Source organism: Microcaecilia unicolor, chromosome 12 (assembly GCF_901765095.1).
Source record: "Microcaecilia unicolor chromosome 12, aMicUni1.1, whole genome shotgun sequence".
Lineage (NCBI taxonomy): Eukaryota > Metazoa > Chordata > Amphibia > Gymnophiona > Siphonopidae > Microcaecilia > Microcaecilia unicolor.
The window spans coordinates 18,920,068-18,946,129 of record NC_044042.1 but is presented as its reverse complement, the minus strand read 5'-3'; the positions used below and the strand labels follow the sequence as shown (position 1 = coordinate 18,946,129).

At 45.6% G+C, this 26,062-nt stretch overlaps 1 protein-coding gene across 7 annotated transcripts; it reads left to right on the top strand.

Annotated features, from left to right (window-relative positions):
• Positions 1 to 218: 218 nt before the first annotated feature.
• Positions 219 to 24,416, top strand: DRAM2 (DNA damage regulated autophagy modulator 2). 7 transcript variants are annotated; one of them, XM_030221103.1, is made up of 9 exons: positions 282 to 338; positions 3,587 to 3,708; positions 5,639 to 5,821; positions 10,198 to 10,265; positions 13,671 to 13,810; positions 15,559 to 15,736; positions 16,745 to 16,827; positions 22,036 to 22,128; positions 24,085 to 24,416. In XM_030221103.1, exons 3-9 carry the CDS (start codon positions 5,691 to 5,693, stop codon positions 24,193 to 24,195), a joined length of 804 nt encoding a protein of 267 aa, XP_030076963.1. In that variant the 5' UTR covers positions 282 to 338; positions 3,587 to 3,708; positions 5,639 to 5,690; the 3' UTR covers positions 24,196 to 24,416. The 7 variants fall into 7 exon arrangements, with proteins under 7 accessions (XP_030076964.1, XP_030076967.1, XP_030076963.1 ...); XM_030221105.1 differs by lacking the exon at positions 282 to 338 and adding an exon at positions 2,533 to 2,571 and having other exon boundaries at positions 5,644 to 5,821; XM_030221102.1 differs by lacking the exon at positions 282 to 338 and adding an exon at positions 2,539 to 2,571.
• Positions 24,417 to 26,062: the final 1,646 nt, after the last annotated feature.

The window sequence follows — 26,062 nt, the reverse complement described above, 5'->3', positions numbered from 1 at the left end:
GCGAGGTTTTTAATTGTTGTTTAACCAATTCGATCCTAATAAGGGGTGCGCATTTGATTTATTCCATAGAATATACCTAAACTTTAGAATTTGCTGTTCCGCGGTAATTTCCTCCCCTTCCCTGGGCTCTGACTGTAGGCTTTTCCCAAATCAAAAATGGCTGCCCGGCTGCCACGTGCCACCGGCGTCGGCGCGTTCGGACGGGGGCGTGGCAGAGGTGACGTACAGCAGAGTGACGCTGACGCAGGACTTCTCCGGAGCAAGTGGGAACGAAAAGCAAAGCGAAGTGACTCCGGAGGAGGGAGGGGGGTAAAACGGGGCGACTGAAGAGTAATGTGGTGAGCAGAAAGAAGTTTTCAGTACCGAAGGAGGTCTCGAGGGAGGTGCTTTGCGCCTTCTATACGGGACGCCTGTGACCAAAGTTTGCGCCATGTTGCATTGTGGTATTTGTAGTACCTGGTGTTTCTGAGCATTACTTGCCCCAGTTTAGGGTTACGTGATGGCTGTAGGTTATCATCGGGGACTAACCGAAGTTTAACTTTTTTTTTTGCATATAATAGGGATATAACCAGAACCTAATGACTACGTCCTTGACCTGTAGCTATTTAGTAAGTGCAAATCACTCTCAAGAATATTCATTGTGGATACTTTGAAAACCTGACTGGCTAGGGTGCCTCCTTGGGAACCACTGCACTAGGCCATTCCTCCACTCCAGTTCTGTCTTTGCTCGGTTAAGCATGTGGGTGCTGCTGGCACATAACTTTCTGTTCTGCTGAAGACCCTGGATATTCAAAGTTGGTGCTGTTAATATGTGTTCACATAAGCAAGGAGGCTCCTACTCCTTAGTGCATTATGTGAGAGAATAGATGCCCTAAGATACACTTAGACACCAGGAGTCAGAAAGATGAGGTCCTGGGTAACAGACTTAAAATGAGCCTTCTGAAACCCACTCTTCATCTCCGTAGGCACGGGTCCCCCGGAGGTCTAGAGAGGGGTAATCAAAACAGTGCCCATATCATATGTTTTTATCTGGTAGAGGTTCTGCTGATAGGAGTGGAACAGTATTCGTATTTCTGTGCAAAAGAGGCAGACCAGTACCTTTATGTGAAAATTATCACAAATAATGCTGAGGAGAGATTTTAAAATAATTTACATATATAAGTATAAAGTGAAAATTGCCCTGGCAGTACAGCTAAATGGTTTCACAAGGCTTCTGTATTTTGCCCTTTTGCAAGTAGGGGCTCTTGAAAGTGCATTGCAGGAGTAAGGGGGGACAAGTACTTGAAAAAGTGGTTAGTAGCCTAGAGGATAGCCCAGGAAGCGGAGAAGCCAAGGTTTAAATCCCATTATAGCTCCTTGTGCTCTTGGCAAGCAATTTCAACCTCTAAGTCTCAGGTATAAACTTAGGAAAATGTTGTACCTGACTGTAACTTGCCTGAAATTGCTACTGGAAAGGCATGAGGCAAACACTCCCCCCACCCCCACACACATAACAGGGATACTTTTGAACCCACATATGTTAGCTAATTTTCAAAGGCAAACTGTGTACCCTGTATGTGGAGAACAAAAAAAGGGAAGACATTTAGCTCATGACTTTTCAGTAGTAGCAGCAGCTCAAGGCAAGTTACGTTCAGGTACAGTATGTGAATTCCTGTCCCCAAAGAGCTTACAATCTAACAGGGTCTTTTACGAAAGATTAGCGCATGTTATCTGAATCCTGTGGCACTATGAGGCATATTTTCAAAGCACTTTGGGAGGCTAAGTTCCATAGGTTTCTATGGAACTTTGGGAGGCTAAGTGCTTTGAAAATGAGCCTCATAACGTGCTGATCGTTAGTAAAAGACCTCCTAAGCTTGTGCCTAAGGCATTGGAGGGTTAAGTGACCTGTTCAAGATTGCACAGAGTAACAGTTCAGCCATCTCGACCAGAAAACTGTATTACTTTGCCATTAGACAGTTTGGTGAAAGTTGTACTTCAATGAATGATAAAATGGAATTAACAAAGTAATATAGTAGATGATGTCAGGTAGAGACCAAAGTGAGGTGATTAAGCCCAGTGAGGTGATTAAGACTCTAACCGCTGTGCAGGTTACTCCCATCCTTCATTTATTTATTTTTGAAATACCCAACAGGTATAGCATGGCATCAAATTCTGTTAACAAACCAACAATAGTATATTGGCCAAATATTAGCATAAATGTAATCAATGTGGTAAACTCGGAGATGGCAAATTGAACCCCAGTAATAGTACTAACATTACTGTCAGGATTATACACATTAAAACAGCACTGTAGAACATAGAAAAATGTTGGCAGATAAAGACCATACGGCCTATCCAGTCTGCTCATCCATGCCATCTACTCTTTCTCTTTCACTCCCTTAGAGATCCCGTGTACTGGTCCCAAGCTCTCTCGAATTCAGATACTGTTTTCGTCTGCACCACTTCCGCTGGGAGACTGTTCCACGAATTCACTACTCTTTCTGTGAAGAAGCATTTCCTTCGGTTACTTCTGAGTCTATCCCCTCATTCCAGAGCTTCTTTTCATTTGAAAGAGACTCACATTTATGCAGCGTAGGTATTTAAATATCTCTGTCATATCTCTCCTCTCCAGCCTTTTTTCCAAAGTATACATATTTATTTATTTATTTACCACCTTTGTGAAGGAATTTACTCAAGGCGGTGTACAGTAGAAATAAATCAAATGTGAGCAATAGACAATTACAGCAGTAAAAATATTCAAATAATACAAAGTATGGTATAGTATACTACTTACAATGTCAACACAATACGTAATAGAACATATTGAGATCTTTAAGTCTGTCCCCATAATACTTTATGCCAAAGTTCAATTCCCACTTCAGGCACAGGCAGCTCCTTGTGACTCTGGGCAAGTCACTTAACCCTCCATTGCCCCATGTAAGCCGCATTGAGCCTGCCATGAGTGGGAAAGTGCGGGGTACAAATGTAACAAAAATAAAATAGATACTATTGGAGATTCTACATGGAATGTTGCTACTATTGGAGATTCTATATGGAATGTTGCTATTCCACTAGCAACATTCCATGTAGAAGCCTGCGCGGCCACATTGGTGATCTGCAAGGGCCGACTTCTACATGGAATGTTGCTAGTGGAATAGCAACATTCCATGTAGAAGGCTGCGCAGGCTTCTGTTTCTGTGAGTCTGACATCCTGCACGTACGTGCAGGACGTCAGACTCACAGAAGCAGAAGCCTGCGCGGCCACATTGGTGATCTGCAAGGGCCGACTTCTACATGGAATGTTGCTAGTGGAATAGCAACATTCCATGTAGAATCTCAAATAGTAGCAACAGTGGAGGAGTGGCCTAGTGGTTAGGGTGGTGGACTTTGGTCCTGGGGAACTGAGGAACTGAGTTCAATTCCCACTTCAGGCACAGGCAGCTCCTTGTGACTCTGGGCAATTCACTTAACCCTCCATTGCCCCGTGTAAGCCGCATTGAGCCTGCCATGAGTGGGAAAGCACGGGGTACAAATGTAACAAAAAAAAAAAAAAAAGATCACCGACCGCCCTCTGGACTGATTCCATTCTGTTTATATCTTTCTGAAGGAACTTAGGGAACTTCTAGCAGTTCCACTGGTTGGCCTTTTCAGTGCCTCTCTAGAGTCTGGCGAGGACCTGGAGGAGTGGAGAAAATCAGACATAGGGAAGAGGTTGGGGACTACAGGCCGGTAAGTCTGCCGTCTGTGGTAAGTAAATTAATGGAAACACTTTTGCAACAGAGAATAGTAAAGTTTATGGAATCCAGTGGAGTACAGGATCCGAGGCAACATGGTTTCACTGGAGCCAGGTCTTGTCAGACAAATCTGATTACTTTCTTTGACTGGGTGACCAGAGAGTTGGATCAAGGGACAGCGCTAGATGTGGTGCATTTAGATTTTAGCAAAACCTTTGACACGGATCCGCATAGATGACTAATAAATAAACTGAGTGCCCTCGGTATGGGCCCTAAAGTGACTGACAGGTTTAGGAACTGGTTGAGTGGAAGGAAACAGAGGTTACTTACGTCAGACGAGAGCGGGCCCAGGAGGAACGGAGGGACGTCGGAGGAGGCGATCAGCTGTTCTTGCCCATGCAGCGCCTTCACACAGAGGTGAGAGGCGCTGCACGGGCCCGGTTTCAAGTGGAGGGGGGGAGCAGCGGGGACAACCTCAGGGGGAGGGCGGAGGATGGCGGGAGCTGTTTTTGCTAAAAAAAGGAGAAAGAGAGGGAGAGAGGGGGACCGGGGCTGCCTAAAAAAGTCACGATTTTAATGCAGGGGGGAGCGGGGAGCAGCGGCGACCTTGGGCTGGGCGGGGAGGAGGGGGCAAGGCCATCCATAAAGGACGTGTTTGTTTTTGTTTTTTTGACGTTTTTGGCATGCGCAGAGCAGCCAGCGTAACGCTGGGCTGCTCTGCACATGCTTTACGGGCCGATTATCGACGGTTTTAACGAAGGGTTAGAGAATGCAAGTGAGCTGCAACGAGCAGCTCATTTGCATTCCCTTTCCTTCGTGCATAGCCGTTCCGTACCAATTCGTCATGGGATTCGGTACGGAACGGCTCTAACGAGGACTTTTGTGCATCTTGCCCCCAGAGTACCTGAATGTAACTCACCTTGAGCTACTACTGAAAAAGGTGTGAGCAAAATCAATAAATCAAGGAGGGGAGGGGAGAATAGGACACCTGTCTGCCCGCCAGCCTGTCCATTCGTCCGCAAATCCAGACAAACGGGCAAGCTGGCAAAACCAGCCCGGTTGCCCGGCCGTGTCCTCAAAAAGAGAGCATGTCCGGGGAAAACGGGACGTTTGGTAACCCTAAACAGAATCATCTCCAGGATCAATCCCTGTGGAGCTCCACTATTCACTGTGTTTTCCAAGTGAGTTCTGTTTACCACTATCTTCTTCCCTCTGCTGGTCAATCAGTTTCTAATTCATTTCCCTCCCGGGACAGATGAGCTTCCTATTTCTCATCCTCCTACCCCGAATGTGTTTCCTTTTCACCCAATCCGCAGTGTAACTCTTTCAGCAGGGCGTCTCCTCCTCCTCTCTTGTACCTTTATGACTTGGGCTAATCATTATCTTTGTATTGACTGAATCTTGTTCCTCATTGAACAGCCTTGCAGTTTTGTCAGTTGCATGAATTTAGTATGTAGCAGAGCCACACTGAAGTGCATTAAGATATCTGAGCTCAATGTATAAACATGGCAAATATAAGACACATTGGAGGGGGGGGGGGCATCCCTTTGGAAACTTGTAGCTGGCAGTCATTTTACCTTGGGGGAACTGCACAGAGGAGACCGATTGTGACACCTTTGGAACGGCTGAGGGGTTATGGCGTAATAAGCCATTTCCTGTGCAAATCACAGCTTTCTGATCATGTGTCTGAATGGAAACTGAAAGTTCTTTTGTACATTTGCAGACTCTCTTCGACTAGACAAAAGAGAGCCCTGCTCAAGTGATGTTTTAGCTGTGTGAGTAAAAGACAGTTACAGTTTGTGATGGATGCTTTTGTTTTGGACTTTGGAAATGCAAAGCTATGGGTAGAAGTCCCAGAGGTTTTTGTATTCAGACAGTTTCAGGATTTTCTCTCTCTCTCTCTCTCTCTCTGTCTTGTGTCCCAGCTCAGGTTCGGAAGGTTGGAGGGAGGCTGGCGCTGCGCCTCTGGGCTTTGCCATGTGGTGGTTTCAGCAGGGCCTCTGTTTCTTCCCCTCGGCTCTGGTTGTCTGGTCTGCAGCCACTTTTATAGTTTCCTATGTCACTGCCGTCCTTGTGAAGGATGTGGACCTCTTGGTACCATATATCAGGTAGGCCAAGTCTTTAAACCTATTATTAGTTTATTTCTGACAACGCTGGCAGCCCGCTTAGCAGCTGTAAGCAAATCTTGAAATGCCAACCTGGGCCGGCTCAGTGCTGTGAGATCAGGGGCTGATCGCTGAGTCAGGTGGTCTGGGGACAATGCTAAGTTTCTGGGGATGGGGGCAGAAGGTACCAGGTCAGGGGCCCAGTTGGAGGTTCCACTTTCCACTGGAGTTGCAGTGGGGAAAAGAAAGCAGATGGGGAGATCGTGTCAAGATGAACGTGATTATTTTCTTTGCAAACTGAATCAAGGGAGTGTGCTAGATGTAGGGTACTTAGACGTCAGCAAAACCTTTGACATGGTTTCTCATAGACAACTGGCAACCTGCACACCCTTGGTAGAGGTCTAAAACTGACTAGGTTAGAAACTGGTTGAGTAGGAGGTGATGAAGGAGAGTGGCATAGAGTTCACAGAGGAAAAGAATTTTAGCAGTGGTGTGCTACAAGGACTGGTCCTTGGTCTGATTGTTTTCAATTTTTTAAGTGGCATTTCAGAGAGGCAGTCAGGAAAGTTTTGCCTTTTGCAGATCAAAGACACACACGAATGAGATTGAAGCTAGAGGAAGCTGGGCCAACATAATAGTGAAAGGTAATGCTAAGATGTGATCACTGGTTCTTATCGATGGCATTTGTATTAAGAAGAGTTTAAAAACAGTACGCTTAAAACATTGTGCAACCTCTGCAGTGGAATTTAACATCACTAAGAAGTAATCGTGTAACTGATCTTTAGCTTCACACTGTACTCTCTGAGGTGTATATTAATACGGGAAAAGAAAATAATTTCGCACGATACAAGTTCAGTGAGATATGAAGTTCTTCTGTACACAGAATAAGATTAGAGATTGTGTATTAATTAAAATGTAAAACAATGAAAGGCAGGCAAAGATATAAAATTGTTTGGAACTAATTATATTGAACTACCAGGGCTGGCTTAACCATTGGACCAAGTGAGACACTTGCGATAAAGCGTGCCAGAGTCCCCAGCCTCTGACATCACCTGATCTGATAGTTATACCTTCCCCCTGAGGGTCTGGTATCTCTCCCTCCCTCCTTTGATCAAGTGTCTTTTCCCATCTCTCGCTATTCTCCTGGCCTGGTCTCTCTCTCTCCCTCCCCTTCCTGCAGGTCCAGCATCACTCCTCCTCTACCCCTTTGCATCTTCCTCCCCACAGGTCCAGCATTGCTCCGTCCTTCTCGTTCCTTTCTCCATCCCCCCTATCCTCTGGTTTTGCAAACTGTGTTTGACCGAGATAGTTGCAGCAGCGTATTGCACACGATATCTCTGTTAACTTATCATTGACTGTGAGTCATCTGCTTTACAAGAAATTTTGCATCAAAGATCAATAGACCCCTGACGCAGGCCTTTACGGCCGAAACACGTTTTGTGTGGGGTTGTTTTTATTGATTTGAATAAAGACCTTGTTTAGGAAGACACCAACTGTGAGAGGACTTTTTTGGATCCACTGTTTGTACGTTTGTCTTTGTTTCTCCTGTGGAGAGATCACCTTCTGTGGATGTTTGCTTAGCGGCAGCCTGAAAACAGACTGTCTTCCCTCTGCCACATCCCACCCACAGGAATTTGCATCGAGGGAGGCGGGATGCAGCAAAAAGAAGACCCAGGGCCTGGCTGAAAGTGGGGGTGGGGGAGGAGCGAGGAGAAGGAGCAATGCCAGACCTGTGGGGAGAGCTTGCAGATGGGGGAGAGAGAGACCAGGCTGGGGAGTGGGGAAAGGTACTGGAATGAACGTAAGTACATGTAAGTACATAAGTATTGCCACACTGGGACAGACCAAAGGGCCATCATTCTCTGCACTGGCAGACTAGTTAGGCCATGGGATCTTTATCTGCCATCGTCGTGTTCTATGTTCTGAATTTGTCACTGAGGGTTATTCATTGTGTTTCGTAAAAAATGGGAGTCGGCGTAATTAAGGATCCCCCACCACCACCACCATGTTTGTGTATGGGGTTAATTATTATTTTTTTTTAATTTAGATTTTGCTCACACCTTTTTCAGTAGTAGCTCAAGGTGAGTTACATTCAGGTACTCTGGATATTTCTCTGTCCCAGGAGGGCTCACAATCTAAGTTTGTACCTGAGGCAATGGAGAGTTAAGTGACTTGCCCAAGATCACAAGGTGCAGCTGTGGGATTTGAACTGGAAACCTCTGGATTGCAAGACTGGTGCTCTAACCACTAGGCCACTAGGCCACTCCTCCACTCAGCAACATTCCATGTAGAATCACCAATAATAGCAACATTCCATGTAGAATCTCAAATAGTAGCAACATTCCAGAATCTCAAAAAGTGGCAACATTCCATATTTAGATTTTGCTCACACCTTTTTCAGTAGTAGCTCAAGGTGAGTTACATTCAGGTACTCTGGATATTTCTCTGTCCCAGGAGGGCTCACAATCTAAGTTTGTACCTGAGGCAATTGACTTGCCCAAGATCACAAGGAGCAGCAGTGGGATTTGAACCTGCCACCTCTGGATTGCAAGACCACTAGGCCACTCCTCCACTATCACCCTGATTGTTGTGCATTTTAGGAGAATTGTAATATCTAAAGCTTTATTAGCACTGAAAGAATTTTAAGGTCCATATTTAGCACTAGTGAGCTGGGAAGGAGCCCACCATGTCCCTAGAACGGATTCAGTGGCACATAACCCAACAGAACCGCCAATAATCCTGACTGACTGCTGCAGCAATATCCAGTTAGGGGCGGAGCCGAGAGTTACTCAGGCACTGACAGTATTCGGTTAAGTTGAGACAGGAAAAAGGCTGTCCTAAGTTAACCGAACAAACCTGTTCAGAAAGGCATACCCCACCGACCCAACATAAAAAACCTGGGTACCTGCAACATAACGAAACCAAAGCTCGTACTGGACATAACCTAACCTCCTCCTTATGATTCCCCAATGTGTCTGTCACACATGAATTTTTACTACTGTATCACTTTGTATTTGTTCATACCAGAATTGGCAGACGCCATTACGGTACTATGTAAGCCACATTGAGCCTGCAAAATGGTGGGAAAATGTGGGATACAAATGTAACAAATAAATAAATAAACCATGTAGCTATCCAGGTACCACTGCCAAATATCGCCAGTATCTGGGTAACTCGTGGCAGGCTGCCAAGTCCCTGAACATTCAGTGCCAGTACTTGGATAGAGGCTGGCACTCAATATCTGGATCTAATTTGGCCGGCGTTTAAAGAAGTGCTGATCACCTCCGGCCAACTAACGCCCTCTTGAGTATAGAAACACAGCCTCTGAGAGCAGATGAAGACATCAAGGCCCTTCTTGTCTGCCTGTTTCCCCTTTTGGCCTAGTGGTTAGGGTGGTGGACTTTGGTCCTGGGGAACTGAGGAACTGAGTTCAATTCCCACTTCAGGCACAGGCAGCTCCTTGTGACTCTGGGCAAGTCACTTAACCCTCCATTGCCCCATGTAAGCCGCATTGAACCTGCCATGAGTGGGAAAGCGCAGGGTACAAATGTAACAAAAATAAAATAGATACTATTGGAGATTCTACATGGAATGTTGCTATTCCACTAGCAACATTCCATGTAGAAGGCTGCGCAGGCTTCTGTTTCTGTGAGTCTGATGTCCTGTACGTGCAGGACGTCAGACTCACAGAAGCAGAAGCCTACGCGGCCACATTGGTGATCTGCAAGGGCCGACTTCTACATGGAATGTTGCTAGTGGAATAGCAACATTCCATGTAGAATCTCAAATAGTAGCAACAGTGGAGGAGTGGCCTAGTGGTTAGGGTGGTGGACTTTGGTCCTGGGTAACTGAGGAGCTGAGTTCGATTCCCACTTTTTAAACTTTCAAAAAGGGAATCAAACTAGAAAATAGGAGTGGAGGAGTGGCCTAGTGGTTAGGGTGGTGGACTTTGGTCCTGGGGAACTGAGGAACTGAGCTTGATTCCCACTTCAGTCACAGGCAGCTCCTTGTGACTCTGGGCAAGTCACTTAACCCTCCATTGCCCCATGTAAGCCGCATTGAGCCTGCCATGAGTGGGAAATCGCGGGGTACAAATGTAATTAAAAAAAAAAAAATAATAATAATGTAGACACCTCCTTCCTCTCTGGGCTCTCTCAGCTCCTCCCATGCATTCCAACGAGGGATCCTCAATGCGTATGGTTAATGAGACAGTGAAACTGTGCGGTTCGGTTTGTGACTGAATTAAAATGTATGGAATGTGAGACAGAACGTGGGAAACAGAGCGGTTGGTCAGTGTCAGACCCTTCCCTCTATATAGCAGTGATATGAACAAGGCAGATGTGCTCACGCATTCTTTGTTTTTTTGTTTTGTTTTTTAGTGACACGGGATCAATAGCCCCGGAAAGTTGCCTCTTTGGGGTTATGTTAACTGTTTCCGCTTTCTTAGGTAAGGATCAGCTTTTAGTCTGCTTTAGTAATGTAATTGACATGAGCAGCTGGTTTATCTTGGATGTTTTGCTATAAGCTCAGAAGAAGGAGAAAATCTGACTGATCTTAGTGTGAAAAACCATTGTATATTAAGGGGTTGATAATGCAAAGCGATTTAAACGGCCAGAAAGAGATCTGGCTGTTTAAATCACTTGTCTGGGGTAACCAGTTAACTGGATATGCCCTGGTAGCGCCTAGGCTGAAATCGGCTATTTTGTGGGCTGTCCGGAGGCAGAGTCTGCACTTAAGCGCTAGATATCATTATCTAACTGTGTAATGTAATTGCTTAAAACACAGTCCTGTCTTTACGTGGTCCACCTTATGTGGTTAAGTGCTAAACATCGCACGTAACTGCGTACGTTTTAACCGTCTGCGCACGCAGTGCCTGGTCATTGCCCGTCATTGAGTATCCGAGGATAAAGTTAATGGGAGACAAAAAAAAAAAACCCACTGACTGCCGCCAAATGAATATCAATCCCTAAAAGTATTATTTGGGGCTTTATTTTTCGCAAACATCTCAAAGCGTTTTTCTTCAAACAATTGTTCGATGAAAATTCAGAGGGAAACTCCGAATCGCTCACACAACCATGAAAGTCCCTCACAGATATTCTCATCCCTAGCCGCAATCGAACCTTCTTACAACGGACACTCGACTAGTCACCAAAGGAACTACCCCACCACATTTTAAAATCGAACAGAAACACTTCACCAACGTCTCGGTGAGCAGACAAAGAACTTGCCAAAATCCTCCTAGAATATCAGCAGCTAACCTCTCACACTCAGTGTAATTAATCTAATATATACATACTAGCCGTTAAGCCCGTTAAAACGGGCGCGTATTGGAATGTTTTTTTTTCCCCAAGGCCCCCCTCCCGTTGCAGCTGCAAGGCCCCCTGCCATCCTCCTTCCCTGCCAGCTCCAAGGCCCCCTCTGTCCCTCCCTCCCAGCTCCAAGGCTCCAGTCCTCCCCCCTTCCCAGCTGCAAGGCCCCCTGCCCGCCCTCCCTCCCTCCCATCCAAGGCCCCAGGCCCTCCCCCCCAGCTCCCAAGGCCCCCTTCCCTCCCTCCCAGTTCCAAGGCCCCCTGCTCTCCCTCACAACTGTAAGGGGCCCCATTCCCTCACAACTGTAAGGGCCCCCCTGCCCTCCCTCCCAGTTCCAAGGCCCCCTGCCCCCCCCCCGTGCCTTCTTCCCAGCCAGCTGGAAGGCCCCCTTCAGTCCAGCCCTCCCAGCTCCAAGGCCCCCCTCCTTCTGAGACCTCCCATGTCCCCTCCCCCCCCAAGGTAGCTGCTACCGCCCCCCCCACCCCGGAGTTGCCCCCGCCCCCCCTTCACCCGGCCCGGGCCCTCTCTTCGTTATTCAACTTACAGCAGCGCCAAAACAGCAGCAAGCAGCAGCTTCCGTTGGCCTTCCTTCACTGCCTGTGCCTCGCCCTCGTGTGACGTCACGTCGGCGAAGGCGGGGCACAGGCAGGGAAGGAAGGCCGACGGGAGCTGAAGCTGAGCTGCTTGCTGCTGTTTCGGCGCTGCTGTAAGTTGAATAACGAAGAGAGGGCCCGGGCCGGGTGAAGAGGGGGTGGTGGCGACTCCGGGGGGGGGGGCGGTAGCGGCTACCTTGGGGGGGGGGGAGCAGTAGCGACGTCAGCGGTTCCCTCCCTCCCCTTCCGCGCAGTTTCCCTCTCTGTCCCGCCCCCCTCCCCCCGTAATCACGTCTTGACGCGGGGGCGGGACAGAGAGGGAAGTCTCTACTGCGCATTTGCAGGTGAGTCGGTCACTTGCCATTTATAGGTTTGATAAGCCACATTGAAACGATTCATATTGGAAAAATGTGGAATACAAACGCTGAAATTAAATAAATAAATAAACATTATTCTATCCGTGTTTACTGGCTTAGCTATGAAGATGTACCCTGAAACATAGGCGCCGACTCCGTGGGTGCTGTGGGTGCTCGAGCACCCCCAATATTTTAACCCGCCGTCGGAAGTTCCGGTTCCAACCCCAGCCAGCCCAATCTGCCCACCCTCTTCTCCCTCAACAGTCCTCCGTCCTCGCCTTCCTGCCACCCAGAATTTAAAATTCATCTTACCTCGGTCCCAACAGCATGAAAGGCGAGCAGGCTCGGCTTCAGCCTTCCCTTCTCACTCATTTCTGGTCCCGTGCTCATTTCCTGTTTCCGCGACAGCGGGACCAGAGCTGAGAAAGAAGGGAAGGCTGAAGCCGAGCCTGCTCAGCTTTCACTGCTGCCGGGACTGAGGTAAGTTTTAAATTCTGGGCAGCAGGAAGGCGAGGATGGAGGACTGTTGTGGGAGAAGAGGTCAGGCTGGGGTTGGGACTGGAACTTGGAGGAGGGGGGCTGAAAAGGGGCAGGTGGTGGTTGGGGCGAGTTACTGGAAATGGAGGGGAAGGAGGGGAGAGAGGAGAAATCGCTGGACATGGATGAGAGGGGAGGGGAGAGTGGAGGAGTGGCCTAGTGGTTAGGGTGGTGGACTTTGGTCCTGAGTTCGATTCCCACTTCAGGCACAGGCAGCTCCTTGTGACTCTGGGCAAGTCACTTAACTCTCCATTGCCCCATGTAAGCCGCATTGAGCCTGCCATGAGTGGGAAAGCGCAGGGTACAAATGGAACAAAAATAAAATAGATACTATTGGAGATTCTACATGGAATGTTGCTACTATTGGAGATTCTACATGGAATGTTGCTATTCCACTAGCAACATTCCATGTAGAAGGCTGCGCAGGCTTCTGTTTCTGTGACGTCAGACTCACAGAAGCAGAAGCCTGCGCGGCCACATTGGTGATCTGCAAGGGCCGACATCTAGTGGAATAGCAACATTCCATGTAGAATCTCAAATAGTAGCAACAGTGGAGGAGTGGCCTAGTGGTTAGGGAACTGAGGATTCCCACTTCAGGCACAGGCAGCTCCTTGTGACTCTGGGCAAGTCACTTAACCCTCCATTGCCCCATGTAAGCCGCATTGAGCCTGCCATGAGTGGGAAAGCGCGGGGTACAAATGTAACAAAAAAAAAATTTGCTGGATATGAATGGAGGGGGGAGAGGGGAAAATGCACCACCTGTAAAAAAAAAAAAAAAAAAGGAATTTCAGCACCCCCAATCATTTTGAAAAGTTGGCTCCTATGCCCTGAAATGCCAGAAAACTGGAAAATCACTTTTAAATGGCTGAATCATCATGCAGCTCTTTCCTTCCACGGCCTTATAAGTTACATTCCTGGCTAATAGCAGTTCTCCTTTGAACCACAAAACTACTTTGCTGTGTGCCAAAGGACACCTGCAGGCTCCGGCCTTTAGTCTTGGGGTTTTGTCTCTGTCCGTAGACGGAAACGTGACTTCCTGTGGCCTGTTCTGTTCCAGGTGTTGCCACTATGTTTGTTCGCTATAAGCAGGTCGAAGCACAGAATCCTCTGGAGGTCAACGTCTCCAAGTGGAACAAGGCTGGCTTTGCTCTGGGAATGATAAGCTGTTTTGGCCTTTGCGTCGTGGCCAATTTTCAGGTTTGTGCTAGAATAATACTACACTTTTTTTTTTTTTTTACACATTTAAAAACTGTTAGAATTAGAAATAAAGTGGAGACTTCAGGTGGGACAAACAACGAGAAAACAATTTGATTTGCAAAGCGCATGCACCCGGGACCGGTCTTAGGCAGGGGTGACAGGGGCAACCGCACAGGGCCTCTCGCTTCCAGGGGTCGCGCTTGGCCCCAACATGATGACATGTCAGCATCAAGTTACTCTCGTCTCACCGAACTCCGCCCCACCTTATTCCCTCGGTTGGCTTTAGCGTTACCGCTTGGCTGCGCGGTAAACAACCAGTCCTCCCCTCTCTGGCGCCTAACAGGGTGGGTTTCTGGCCAATCAGGAGCGCCCTTTTAGGCGCTAGAGAGGGGCTCCCTGACCAACCAACGAACTGGTCTGCACAGGGCCCTGTAATTGCTAAGACCGGCCCCTGCATGCGCATCGGAAAAAAAGTGGGAGAATCTGAGGCTAAGCGAGAGAGACAGAGAAGAACATGGCGAGAAGAGGCAGAGATGGAGAGGAAAAGGAGAAAGGCTCTGGAGGAGTCTGTCTACACCACTCGGCTAGGAGAGAGGAGGGTAAGACGGTTTGGGTAAGGAGAGGTGGGGAGGGCTGAAGGAGTTTGTCTACACCACTGGCCAGGAGGGAGGAGGGTAAGAGGGGAGCAAACAAGGGGAAGAAAGATAAAGCTGAAGTGTATGGAATGTGGAATGTTGATGAATAAAACAATTGGACTGGAAGGAAATAGAATGCTGGGGGTCTAGTTTATCTAATGAGATTCCGTCGTTTAAAATCCTAAGCATAAGATATAAACGTTGCCATACTGGGACAGACAGAAGGTCCATCTACTACTACTACTTAACATTTCTAAAGCGCTACTAGGGTTATGCAGCGCTGTACAATTTAACATAGAAGGACAATCCCTGCTCAAAGAGCTTACAATCTAAAAGACGCGTGGGCAGTCAGACCGATAGGGGCAGTCTGGAATTCCTGAAAGGTAAGAGTTAGGTGCCGAATGTAGCATGGAAGAGGTGGGCTTTAAGCAAAGACTTGAAGATGGGCAAGGAGGGGGCTTGGCGTAAGTACTCGGGGAGGTTGTTCCAAGCATAGGGTGAGGCGAGGCAGAATGAGCGGAGCCTGGAGTTGGCGGTGTTGGAGAAGGGTACAGAGAGGAGGGATTTGTCCTGTGAACGAAGGTTTCGGGCTGGAACGTAAGGGGAGATGAGGGTAGAGAGGTAGTGAGGGGCTGCAGACTGAGTGCATTTGTAGGTAAGAAGGAGAAGCTTGAACTGAATGCGGTATCTAATTGGAAGCCAGTGAAGTGACCTGAGGAGAGGGGTGATATGAGTATATCGGTTCAAGCGGAATATGAGACGTGCCGCAGAGTTCTGGACAGATTGAAGAGGGGATAGGTGGCTAAGTGGGAGGCCGGTGAGGAGTAAGTTGCAGTAGTCAAGGCAAGAGGTAATGAGAGCGTGGACGAGAGTTCGGGTGGTGTGTTCAGAGAGGAAAGGGCAAATTTTGCTGATGTTAAAGAGGAAGAAGCGACAGGTCTTGGCTGTCCAGTATCCCAGGTCACAAGTACCTGGCAAGATCTCAGGGATGGCTTTGTTTTTGTGATCTTGCAACATTGGGCGGAGTGTGTTGGCGCTAGACAAGTTTTTGCATGTTCTTTGCATCATCATCTTTTCCTATGTATGTTTTTCCCCTACCCTTCTTATCCTCAGAAAACTGTTTTTATTCAAGTTCACGTGCTGGGAGGAATTCTAAGCTTCGGGTTCGGGGCGTTATACATCAGCATTCAGACCATCCTATCTTATAAGATGCAGCCACACATACATGGCAAACAGATCTTCTGGGTCCGACTGATGATTGTACTCTGGTGCGGACTTAGTGCGGTGATCAGTATCCTTTCCAGTGAAAAATGCACCATTTAGAGCAAAGTATCGTATCAAATTCAGCCCACTCTAGCTGGGCAGCTCACACCAAACTTAATAAAGGGGGTCTTAAAAATGTCGGTAAGCCCAACGCTAAATCGGGACTACCGCCGGCCCAGTGTGGCTGCAGGCGGTAGTTCCGCCCTGAGCGCTCGCCGTTTCAGGGGGAAAAAGACCCCCCCCCCCCACACTGAAATGGCTTGCGTGGCAGTAATCGGGCATCGTTGCTTGCTGCCTGGTTACTGTGGGAGCCCTTATCGCCACCTCAGTGGGTGGCGGTAAAGGTTCCCCGCCGCATGGCCACACGGTACGAGTTCTCTTATCGTATGGCCATGTTTGGGGGCTTTTTACCCACTGAAGCAAAAAGGGCCCTGGCGTTTGGGGGAAACGGCCCCCACCGCTAGTGCAGGGTCCGTTTTCCCGCAGGTTGGCAAAAGGACCCCAAAGCGTTTAAAGAAAAACCAAGTGTGTGACTCATAGCTAGTCTGCTGACAGTGAAATGTAACTTACGGAGTTCTTATACTCACATGACCAACACTGGAATATGGGTCCAGCAGATAAAGGGGAACAGTTGAGCAGCTGATTGCTGGGATCTGAGCACCTGAACACCAGGTAGAACTGGTATGTGAATGAATGCTAAGCAAGAGAGATTGATTGAGTGCTGAGGTGAGCTGGAGAGATTGTGGGTACAGAGCTGTGACCGGAGGGTGAGGAAGGCCTGAGAATGCAGGACTGTGAGTGTAAGGGATTGTGAATTAACCATCAATTAACCATAAATTCACCCAATGAAAGTTGCCACAGTGTAAACACACTGATAAACACTGACTTTTAGCAACCTTGAAGAACCCTAGATTGGCTGGAAAATAAACATATACATTTTATAAACGCCCTGGATCAAATTTAGTGGTGTATGAACAGTAAAAGCAAAATCCAACTTGTTCAGTGCTTTGAATGTTTCCTTGACAGTTTTCTCCAGTGTTTTTCTCCTCAGTGGTTTTGTACAGCGAGTCCGGTGGGATCGAGGTTGCAAAGAAGCTTCACTGGGATCCACAGGAAAAAGTATGACTTCTCTTAATAACCCCAACCCCAGGCAATTAACCAGAGAGGGATGTGTAGTTGCATCATCAAAGGGTGGGTGGTATTAGCCAATGGTGATCCCTTTCCTTTCCCATTGCACATCATTTTTATAATCTCAGAATATTAGACTAAGACTGGATGCTTGGTTTGGTATGCAAAAAAGGTTGACTAATCAATGGTTTTATTCCTCCAGACCATTCCAGACAGGTGGGCTTGTGTTCTCCCATCAGCAAATGGAGACTGAGAACCACTGGTTAGATGATGTCAGCCAGTATTTCTCAGTCTCCAGCAGATGGTGGTGAGGTGGGCCTGTGTAGTCTGGAAGTGGTCTGAGGATCTTTTTTTTTTCTTCAGACACTGGGATAGTAAATTGTGAGGGCTGAATTTGCCTGGGGCTGTTTTATAAAGCTTGATTGTGCTGGTTTGCTCTCCCACCCCTTCCTCTGGTAAGGAGATATTGGCAGCAGTACTTTCTACACTTGGGAGGAGGCCAGAGGTAGAATTATTTGGAGCTGTTACTATCTCTACTTCAGGAAGCAGGTGAAAGCTTGCCTCTTCAGCCAGGCCTTTAATGGAAGAAGTAACTAACTTGTTAGTCTCACTCACACACACAAGGATTGACTCGGGCTGCACATACTGCAGCGGGACATGTTTATCCACTCCTACCCTAGCTGAGATAATATTTAACCATCTCTCTGACCTCATGAGCAACTTTTTTTTAAATCAGTCACCTTACTTTCTAACTCTTTTTACTGTCTTTCCTATCTATATGTTCCATCTTTGCTTTACCGTTCACTGTCAGCTAAAATGTTCTATTACGTATTGTGTTGACATTATAAGTAGTATACTATGCCGTACTTTGTATTGTTATTTGAATGTCTTTACTACTGTAATTGCCTATTGTTCATTTTTGATCTATTCTTACTGTACATCGCCTTGCGTGAATTCTTTCAAAAACGTGGTAAATAAATCCTAATAAATAAATAAAATGAGGGGAAAAAACAATTAAAAAATAAATAAGGGAAGGGAATGGAACTTGACTTACTGCCTTTCTGTGGTTTTTGCAACTACATTCAAAGCAGTTTGCATAGTATACACAGGTACTTATTTTGTACCAGGGGCAATGAAGAGTTAAGTGACTTGCCCAGAGTCACAAGGAGCTGCAGTGGGAATTGAACCCAGTTCCCCAGGATCAATGTCCGCTGCACTAACCACTAGGTACTCCTCCACTAGCAACATTCCATGTAGAAGCTTGCCCTTGCAGATCACCAATGCAGCCGCACAGGCTTCTGTTTCTGTGAGTCTGACGTCCTGCACGTGAGCCCTTCAAAACCCACCAGAAACCCACTGTACCCACATGTAGCTGCTCCCCTCCACCTGTAAGGGCTATGGTAGTGTTGTACAGTTGTGGGGAGTGGGTTTTGGGGGGCCCAACACCCAAGGTAAGGGAGTTATGCACCTGGGAGCAATTTGTGAAGTCCACTGCAGTGCCCCCTAGGGTGCCCGGTTGGTGTCCTGACATGTGAGGGGGGACCAGTGCACTACGAATGCTGGCTCCTCCCACGACCAAAGGGCTTGTATTTGGTCGTGTCTGAGATGGGCGTCCTCGGTTTCCATTATCGACGACCATCTCTAAGGTCGACCTAAACGTTGAGATTTGGGCGTCCCCGACCGTATTATTGAAACGAAAGATGGACGCCCATCTTGTGTTTCGATAATACGGGTTTCCCCGCCCCTTCGCCGGGACATCCTGCGAGCACGTCCTCATGAAAACTTGGGCGCCCCGTTCGATTATGCCCCTCTTGGCGTACCAACTTATGCCTGCCATTGATGTGGTATAAGAGGGTGCGTCAATGCCGACCTTGTGCTAGTATTCTATAACAGATACAAAAATGATCTTGTAGGCCGCATGTACCTAAGTAGTTCAATGCGGACAACAAAATGAAAGAAGACCGAATATTCTTCTGGAGCCACAGCACCAATTGAAAATAATAGAAAGCTCAGAGAAAAAATAAATTCTAACCTAAGTATTTCTTAAAAGGATAAGTCTTCAAAGATTTCCTAAGCTGTAGATAGGAACTGATTATACTTAAAGCAAAAGGCAGGTCGTTCCGATTATGCACAGCCTGATAAGATAGAGACAAATAGAAAGTCTATTTTGAATAATACAGTCTTGCAGTAGGAAGGGATACAGTTAAGAGATTTCTAGATGACCTACGAGTCTCTTTGTCCAAAATATAAACAATAGAATTCAAATAAGATGATGCCAGTATTCTGTACACCAAGATGCATATTTTGAACTCAACACATGCAGATGTTGGGAGCCATTGCAATGAAATCAAATATGGAGTGGCTGTCTCATAATGATGAGCAGAGAAAATTGGCCAAAATGCCATTCTAGATTATAAGAACATAAGTATTGCTTTAGTGGGACAGACCGAAGGTCCATCAAGCCCAGCATCCTGTTTCCAATAGTGGCCAATCCAGGTTACAAGTACCTGGCAAAACAGTACAATACTTTTTATGCTGCTCATCCTAGAAATAAGCAGTGGATTTTCCCCAAGTCCACCTTATTAATATCGTATGGACTTTTCTTTTAGGAAATTATCCAAACCTTTTTTAAACTCCGCTAAGCTAACTGCTTTTACCACATTCTCTGGAAACGAATTCCAAAGTTTAATTACACTATGAGTGAAGACATTTTTTCTCCAATTTGTTTTAAATTTACTACTTTCTAGCTTCATTGCTTGCCCCCCAGTCATGGTACGTTTGGAAAGAGTAAACGAGCAATTCACGACTACCCATTCCACTCCACTCATTTAATAGATCTCTATCATATCTCCCCCTCAGCCGTCTTTTCTCCAAACTGAAGAGCCCTAGCCATGTTAGCCTTTCCTTGTAGGAACGTCGACCCATCCCCTTTATCATTTGCCGCCCTTCTGTGTACCTTTTCTAAATTCCACTATATCTTTTTTTTTTTTTGAGATGCAGTGACCAGAATTGCACACAGTATTTGAGGTGCAGTCACACCATGGAGTGATACAAAGGCATTATAACATCCTCATTTTTTTTGTTTTCCATTCCTAATAAAACCTAACATTCTATTTGTTTTCTTAGCCGCCGCTATACACTGAGCAGAGGGTTTCAACATATCAGCAGTGACGTCTAGATCCCCTCCTGGTTGGTGATTTCTAATGTGGAACCTTGCATTATGTAGCTACAATTCAGGTTCCTCTTTCCCACATGCATCACTTTGCACTTGCTCACATTAAACGTCATCTGCTATTTAGATGCCCAGTCTCCCAGTCTCGTAAGGTCCTCTTGTAATTTTTCACAATCCTCTTGCAATTTAACACCTTTGAATAACTTTGTGTCGTCAGCAAATGTAATTACTCCCATCTCTAGGTCATTTATAAACATGTTAAAAAGCAGCGGATCCAGCACAGACCCCTGCGGAACCCCACTAACTACCCTTCTTCATTGAAAATACTGACCGTTTAACACCCTACTCTCTGTTTTCTATCTTTTAACCAGTATTGGCAGTAAGCACATGACATCGGGGCACCAGTTTATAGAATTGCTCTTCACATATATTCCTGCTGGTAGGTAGAGAGGTGACTAAAATCTCATCTTATGAAGCTACTTTTAAATCTTAACCACATAAAAAGCTTTAATCAATGGGTTAATTTATTGCTATTTTTAAAAATTTTGAGAAGTCTTTATTAATTTTCAAGAACAAAAAAAATGTACAGGTACAATAGCGGAAGGCAAAAGTAGAGACTAATAGACGATTCACCACTGGAGACGTGAGTCCAACAGTCTTTATTATATCAGAGATAACGACCCGACACAGGCCGTGTTTCGACGCTAAAAAGCATCTGCATCAGGGGGTCAATAAATACACCAAGTAATGAATGCAAAACAAAGAGTCCTACTTGTATATGTGTTGTCAACTCACTGATCACGTAGCACCAAACAGAATATGCTGGATACAAACTATCAGAGCAAATGATAGTTTGTATCCAGCATATTCTGTTTGGTGCTACGTGATCAGTGAGTTGACAACACATATATTTATTGACCCCTGATGCAGACGCTTTTTAGCGTCGAAACACGGCCTGTGTCGGGTCGTTATCTCTGATATAATAAAGACTGTTGGACTCACGTCTCCAGTGGTGAATCGTCTATTAGTCTCTACTTTTGCCTTTGGTATCCAGGTACAATAGCGACAGGAAAGAACAATCAACAAAGTTCCACTGTGAACAATCCACACCTCAAGACCAAAACCAGAGCTAATTCTTGGAAAAGCAAATGAGCATAAAACACAACACTTCTTTTTTTTTTTTTTTTTTTTTTTTTTTGGTGGTTGGAGCAGTGAACCAACCAAAGATCCCCCCCCCCCCCAACCCCTCCAATTTATTACGATTTTTATAACTTTGTAACATATTTTAGTTTTTCAGGCTCCAAGGACATGACTCCACCTCATGGATTATACATTTTTAAACTGTTAGTTCAGTGAAAGATATCACAATATACAAAACTCTGTATTTTCTGTAACATCAATGCGACTATTAGAATTGTGGCTGATAAATTATGTTATTTATTTATTAAAAAGAAAATTTAACCCACTTATACCTAAGTTGTTTACAGAAAATACCCCATGTACCTGGATGTAACTCACCTTGAGCGACTGCTGAAAAAGGTGTGAGCAAAATCCAAATAACAAGTATTTTTTATTTATTTATTTTATTGCATTTGTATCCCACATTGTCCCACCTATTTGCAGGCTCAATGTGGCTTACATAGTTTTGTTATGACATTGAGGCATATTTTCAAAGCACTTAGCCTCCCAAAGTTCCATAGAAACCTATGGAACTTAGCCTCCCAAAGTGCTTTGAAAATAAGCCTGATTGTCATTCTAGAATATCAGATACAGTTAGTAGTGTGAAGAGATTAAGTAGGGAAGAAAGAGGAAGTGATTGGGCGGGTGAAAGTAAAATAAAAACATACAACATTATAAATAAACACAACAAGAAGAAACAGGCATTAATTGCTGTTGACCCATCTTCATCTCCCAACAGTATCCTTAATAAAACAGGCCTCAAAAACCACCTCCATCCTATGACTTAACCCATATCAACTGTAAATTAAAATTTGAATGCTCACAAGTGTCTTGTGTCTTTGTTGCAGGGCTTCACATTACATATTATTAGCACCGTGTCTGAGTGGTTTCTGGCTTTTTCCTTCATCGCTTTTTTCTTGACTTACATTCGGGATTTTCAGGTAAGGCCGAGATCCCTGGTTAAAACCCCGCTCGTTTTGGTGTTCGTGATACTACGTGTCACCTTGGTCACGCTTTTCATTTTAAAGCTGTTTTGTGCTTTTCAGTGCCTGCACTATTGTAGTTTTGAAATGCTAGTGAGGGTGAAATGCATCACTAATACAGCAAGGTGAGAAGGGAGTGAACTGTGTAGTTCCCAAACCTTGTCGGGAGAAGGGGGGGGGGGGGATTCCTAGCCAGTCAGTCAGGTTTGCATGCAAATCTAACTCATGAATACTCATTGCCGATATCCTGTAAACCTGACTGGCTGGGTTTCCCCCCCAGGACAGGTTTGGGAACCACTGCAGTGGTCATTGAATAAAGACACCTCTGTGCAAAATATTCATTGGAGAGGGAACAGGGGCTTTGTCTTCAGTGTAGATATTTTTATGGGCAGTTCCTGCTTTTGCTGGCGTTTTGGGGCTGTTCTGTTTTTACTTGCCTTTTTCTGCTTTCTGCTTAGCACCTCTGACAGCCTCCTTACTTGTTGCTTAAATGAGAAATGTAAATGTTTCCCTGGCCTCATTCAGGGCCAGATGCACTAAACCTAACGAGCCATTAACAAACAAGTTGTAAACCCTGGTATGCACTAAAAGCCATTTTACGAGGACGGTAGCAGCTAACGAAAACGGAATGCAGATGAGCAAATTGTGTAGAAACCCTATTGTAATGAGATGCAGTAAGCTTTTCCGATTGCCTTAACGCTGGAAACTCTAACGAGAGGTCTGTACCTCTCGTTGGGGCTGCGCGGGATTGAAAACAGCTTAAAAACCGCTATAAAAGGTCATTCCGCCCCCCCGCCGTAATAATAAAAACAAAAGTGCAGTTGAGGCCGGCCTTCGAAAAAAGCCGTCCATTTTCACCGTCATTCACCTCTGCAATAAAAAAACGTCTTTTTTTTGGCCGTGCTTCCACTCAGCTGAGAGACCTGGAAGTCTCTGAGCCAATCACAGCGCGTTTAGCTCAGCTAAACGCTTTGTGATTGGTTCAGAGATTTCCAGGTCTCAGCTGAGTGAAGCACGGCCAAAAGGTACATTTTTATTATTGCAGGGGCGGGGGGGGGGGAATGATGGCCAAAATGCACGTTTTTTTTTTTTTTTTTTGGGATGGGCGTCCTCAACTGCACTGATCGAGCTGCATCGGAGGGGGTGAGCGGCGCGGCGTCTTCGGGCGGCACAGCAAGAGCAGCCAGCATATCGCTTGGCTGCTCTGCGCATGCTTGACCGGCCGATTGGCCGACCGTTTAACGATGGAATAGAGAATGCAAGTGAGCTACAACGAGCAGCTCATTTGCATTCCCTTTCCTTAATGCATGCCCGTTCCTTACCGATTCGCTAAGGGAATCGGTAAAGGAAGGGCTCTAACGATTGTTTAGTGCATCTGGCCCTCAGTTCTCCAGGATCAAAGTCCGCTGCACTAACCACTAGGCTACTCCTTTGTGAGTCGGTCTTATTGTTTTGGAACAGTGGTTCTCAAGCTACACATAACCAGTCAGGCTTTTGGGATTGTCCACAACAAATATGCACGAGATAAATTTGCATGCACTACCTCCATTGTATGCAAATCTAGCTAATATATATTCATCGTGGATATCCTGAAAACAAGACAGGTTGAGAAGCACTGCACTGAAGTGAGGCACATCCAGGCTCAGGAGCACTGCAAAGGTACCTCTTGAAGTCCAGCCTAGTGAACGAACAGAGCTGGTGTTATTATTGTGATGCTGCTGGCCATGGAGTGGCACTGAGAGATTAAGATAATCCCTTTAGCCTTCAGGGCTGGTGAGGGCTCACTCTGCCGTCAGGGAGTGTCATATGGGGTAGAACAGGTGTTGAGTAATGTGGGGGAAAGAGAAGCATGTTTTCAGAGGAAGAGCTTCAATGTCATGGCATCTGATGCTTTCTTCCTCTGTTCTGCTGCAGAACATTGCCATCCACATACAGGTTCACCTACAGGGACCCGACCCGCACACTTCCTGGCCAGACTCCGTGGGAAGACACGAGAAGAGTCCACTTCTTGCCGGGAGCTTGTGATGTAGCTCACCGTCTGCATAGAAACCACAATGCCACTTTATATCCTCAGGAATGGGTTTTTTTTCTACAATTCATTTTAATCACTAAGAAAAAGGACACTTACATTCGCTGTGAAAGGTATTTGGTAAATATCAGAGCCATGGAATGTTGTGCAATGTATGAAAAGATTAGATAGCAGTAATTACACAAGACTGATTGCACTTAGCAGCAGAGAGGTCGTACCAGACGGGGCCTCTGGCATTCTTTTTTATTTTTTTTTTTGAATGAAAACTCTTTATTCGTTTATAATACTATCCGTACAGAGGGGCGTGTCAAGATGGCGCCGTGAGCGGAGGTGCAGCAAGTGAGCTCCAGCTTTGTTTTGCCGAATACAAACGCAAATTCTAAAATATGCCTCATACAAAGCGCAAAGCGACGATTCGGGGGGTTCCCCTACCTACCGAGACGTCCACTCCGGCGAAACGAGGCTTAGAACACTTCTTCCCCGCAATTTCTCGAACAAGCGGGTTGGATTCCTTAGCGTGTGATCCCGGTGAAGCGGTTTCCACGCTGGAAGTTGAAACATCTCTTTCTCCTCCGCCGAGCTCCAAGATCCCTCCCAACCCAGCAACTGCAGCGAGTCGGGCGGGGTTTCCAGTGGAACCCGGAAGGGGCGAATCTGGTGAGCCCCGTAGGGAACCTGAATTTGCAGCGATAACACCAGTTGCGGATGAAACGGAGGTGAATCTGGGTAAGATCTGGCTGAAATTGCTTGAAATGGAGAAAACCTTATGGCAGTCATCTGAAGAGGTAAAAACTTTGAATTTGAACATGCAGGAAGTAAAGAGCTCTATAGCTATGGTTAAACAAGATGTTTCTTTGGAAATAGAGGCCTTGCAGAGAGAGACTAAACAAACAGATGAATTTAAGGTGGCTGTAATAAAAGAAAGCTCAGAAATAAGAAGGAAAATTGAACAAATGGAAAACTTTAATAGGAGATTGAACCTTCGGGTGCTTAATTTTCCCAGACTATTAGGAGTTTCTCCACAGGACATGTTTACCAGATTTTTGAAAGAAAATCTTAATTTTCCTCAAGAAGTTATTCCCCCATTGAACAAAATTTATTATGTTCCAACTACCATGAAAAAAACAGAGGGAGAAAAATCCATTGATTTGCAAAATGTTACAGCCATATTGGAACAATCACTTGAAGATGTGTCAGAAAGGGGGACGCTGATAGTTTCTTTTGTTTTCCAACAAGACTTGAATTCAATAATGAGACTTTATTTTAGATCAGCTAACCATATGTTTGGGGGCCAAAAAATTTGGCTATACCCTGATGTGACCAAGACTACTCAAGAAAAGAGGAAAAAGTTTCTTTCTATGAGGTCTAAAATTTTGGATTTAGGAGGTTCTTTCCTTCTTGCATATCCGTGTAAATGTGTCATAAGGTTAAATCAGATAAAATATGTTCACTATACACCTGATCAGCTTAAGACCTTCCTAGAAGCTAGACAACATTTAGAGACATAAACATGAGAAAACGACGCCATAGTTTCTTTATTATTGTTTGCATTAAATAATCTTCACTTAATTCCTGCCCCCCCCTTGTTCTCCTTAATAATTGAGGTCTAATGAAGCCAATGTTTAAACTATGTTATGAAAGATAATTCTTCTGTAATAACTTTATTGTTATGCCTGGCTGTATTTCACTTGAACAGTTTATGTCTGTATTAAGTTTATAAAACTAATAAAAATTATAAATGATAATACTATCCGTACATACGTTGAACAAATAGTTTACATATTGTATCTCAATTAACGAATATGTATAGTTTCCTAAGATTAATAATCCTCCCTTCTCTGCCATAAATACTAATCCTGCTTA

Excerpts from the sequence above, each read along its gene's own strand:
- DRAM2 (XM_030221104.1), top strand. The coding sequence starts at position 5,691 with ATGTGGTGGTTTCAGCAGGGCCTCTGTTTCTTCCCCTCGGCTCTGGTT. Across the intron at positions 5,822-10,197 it reads CTCTTGGTACCATATATCAG|TGACACGGGATCAATAGCCC; the intron begins GTAGGCCAAGTC and ends TTTGTTTTTTAG. Across the intron at positions 10,266-13,670 it reads AACTGTTTCCGCTTTCTTAG|GTGTTGCCACTATGTTTGTT; the intron begins GTAAGGATCAGC and ends GTTCTGTTCCAG.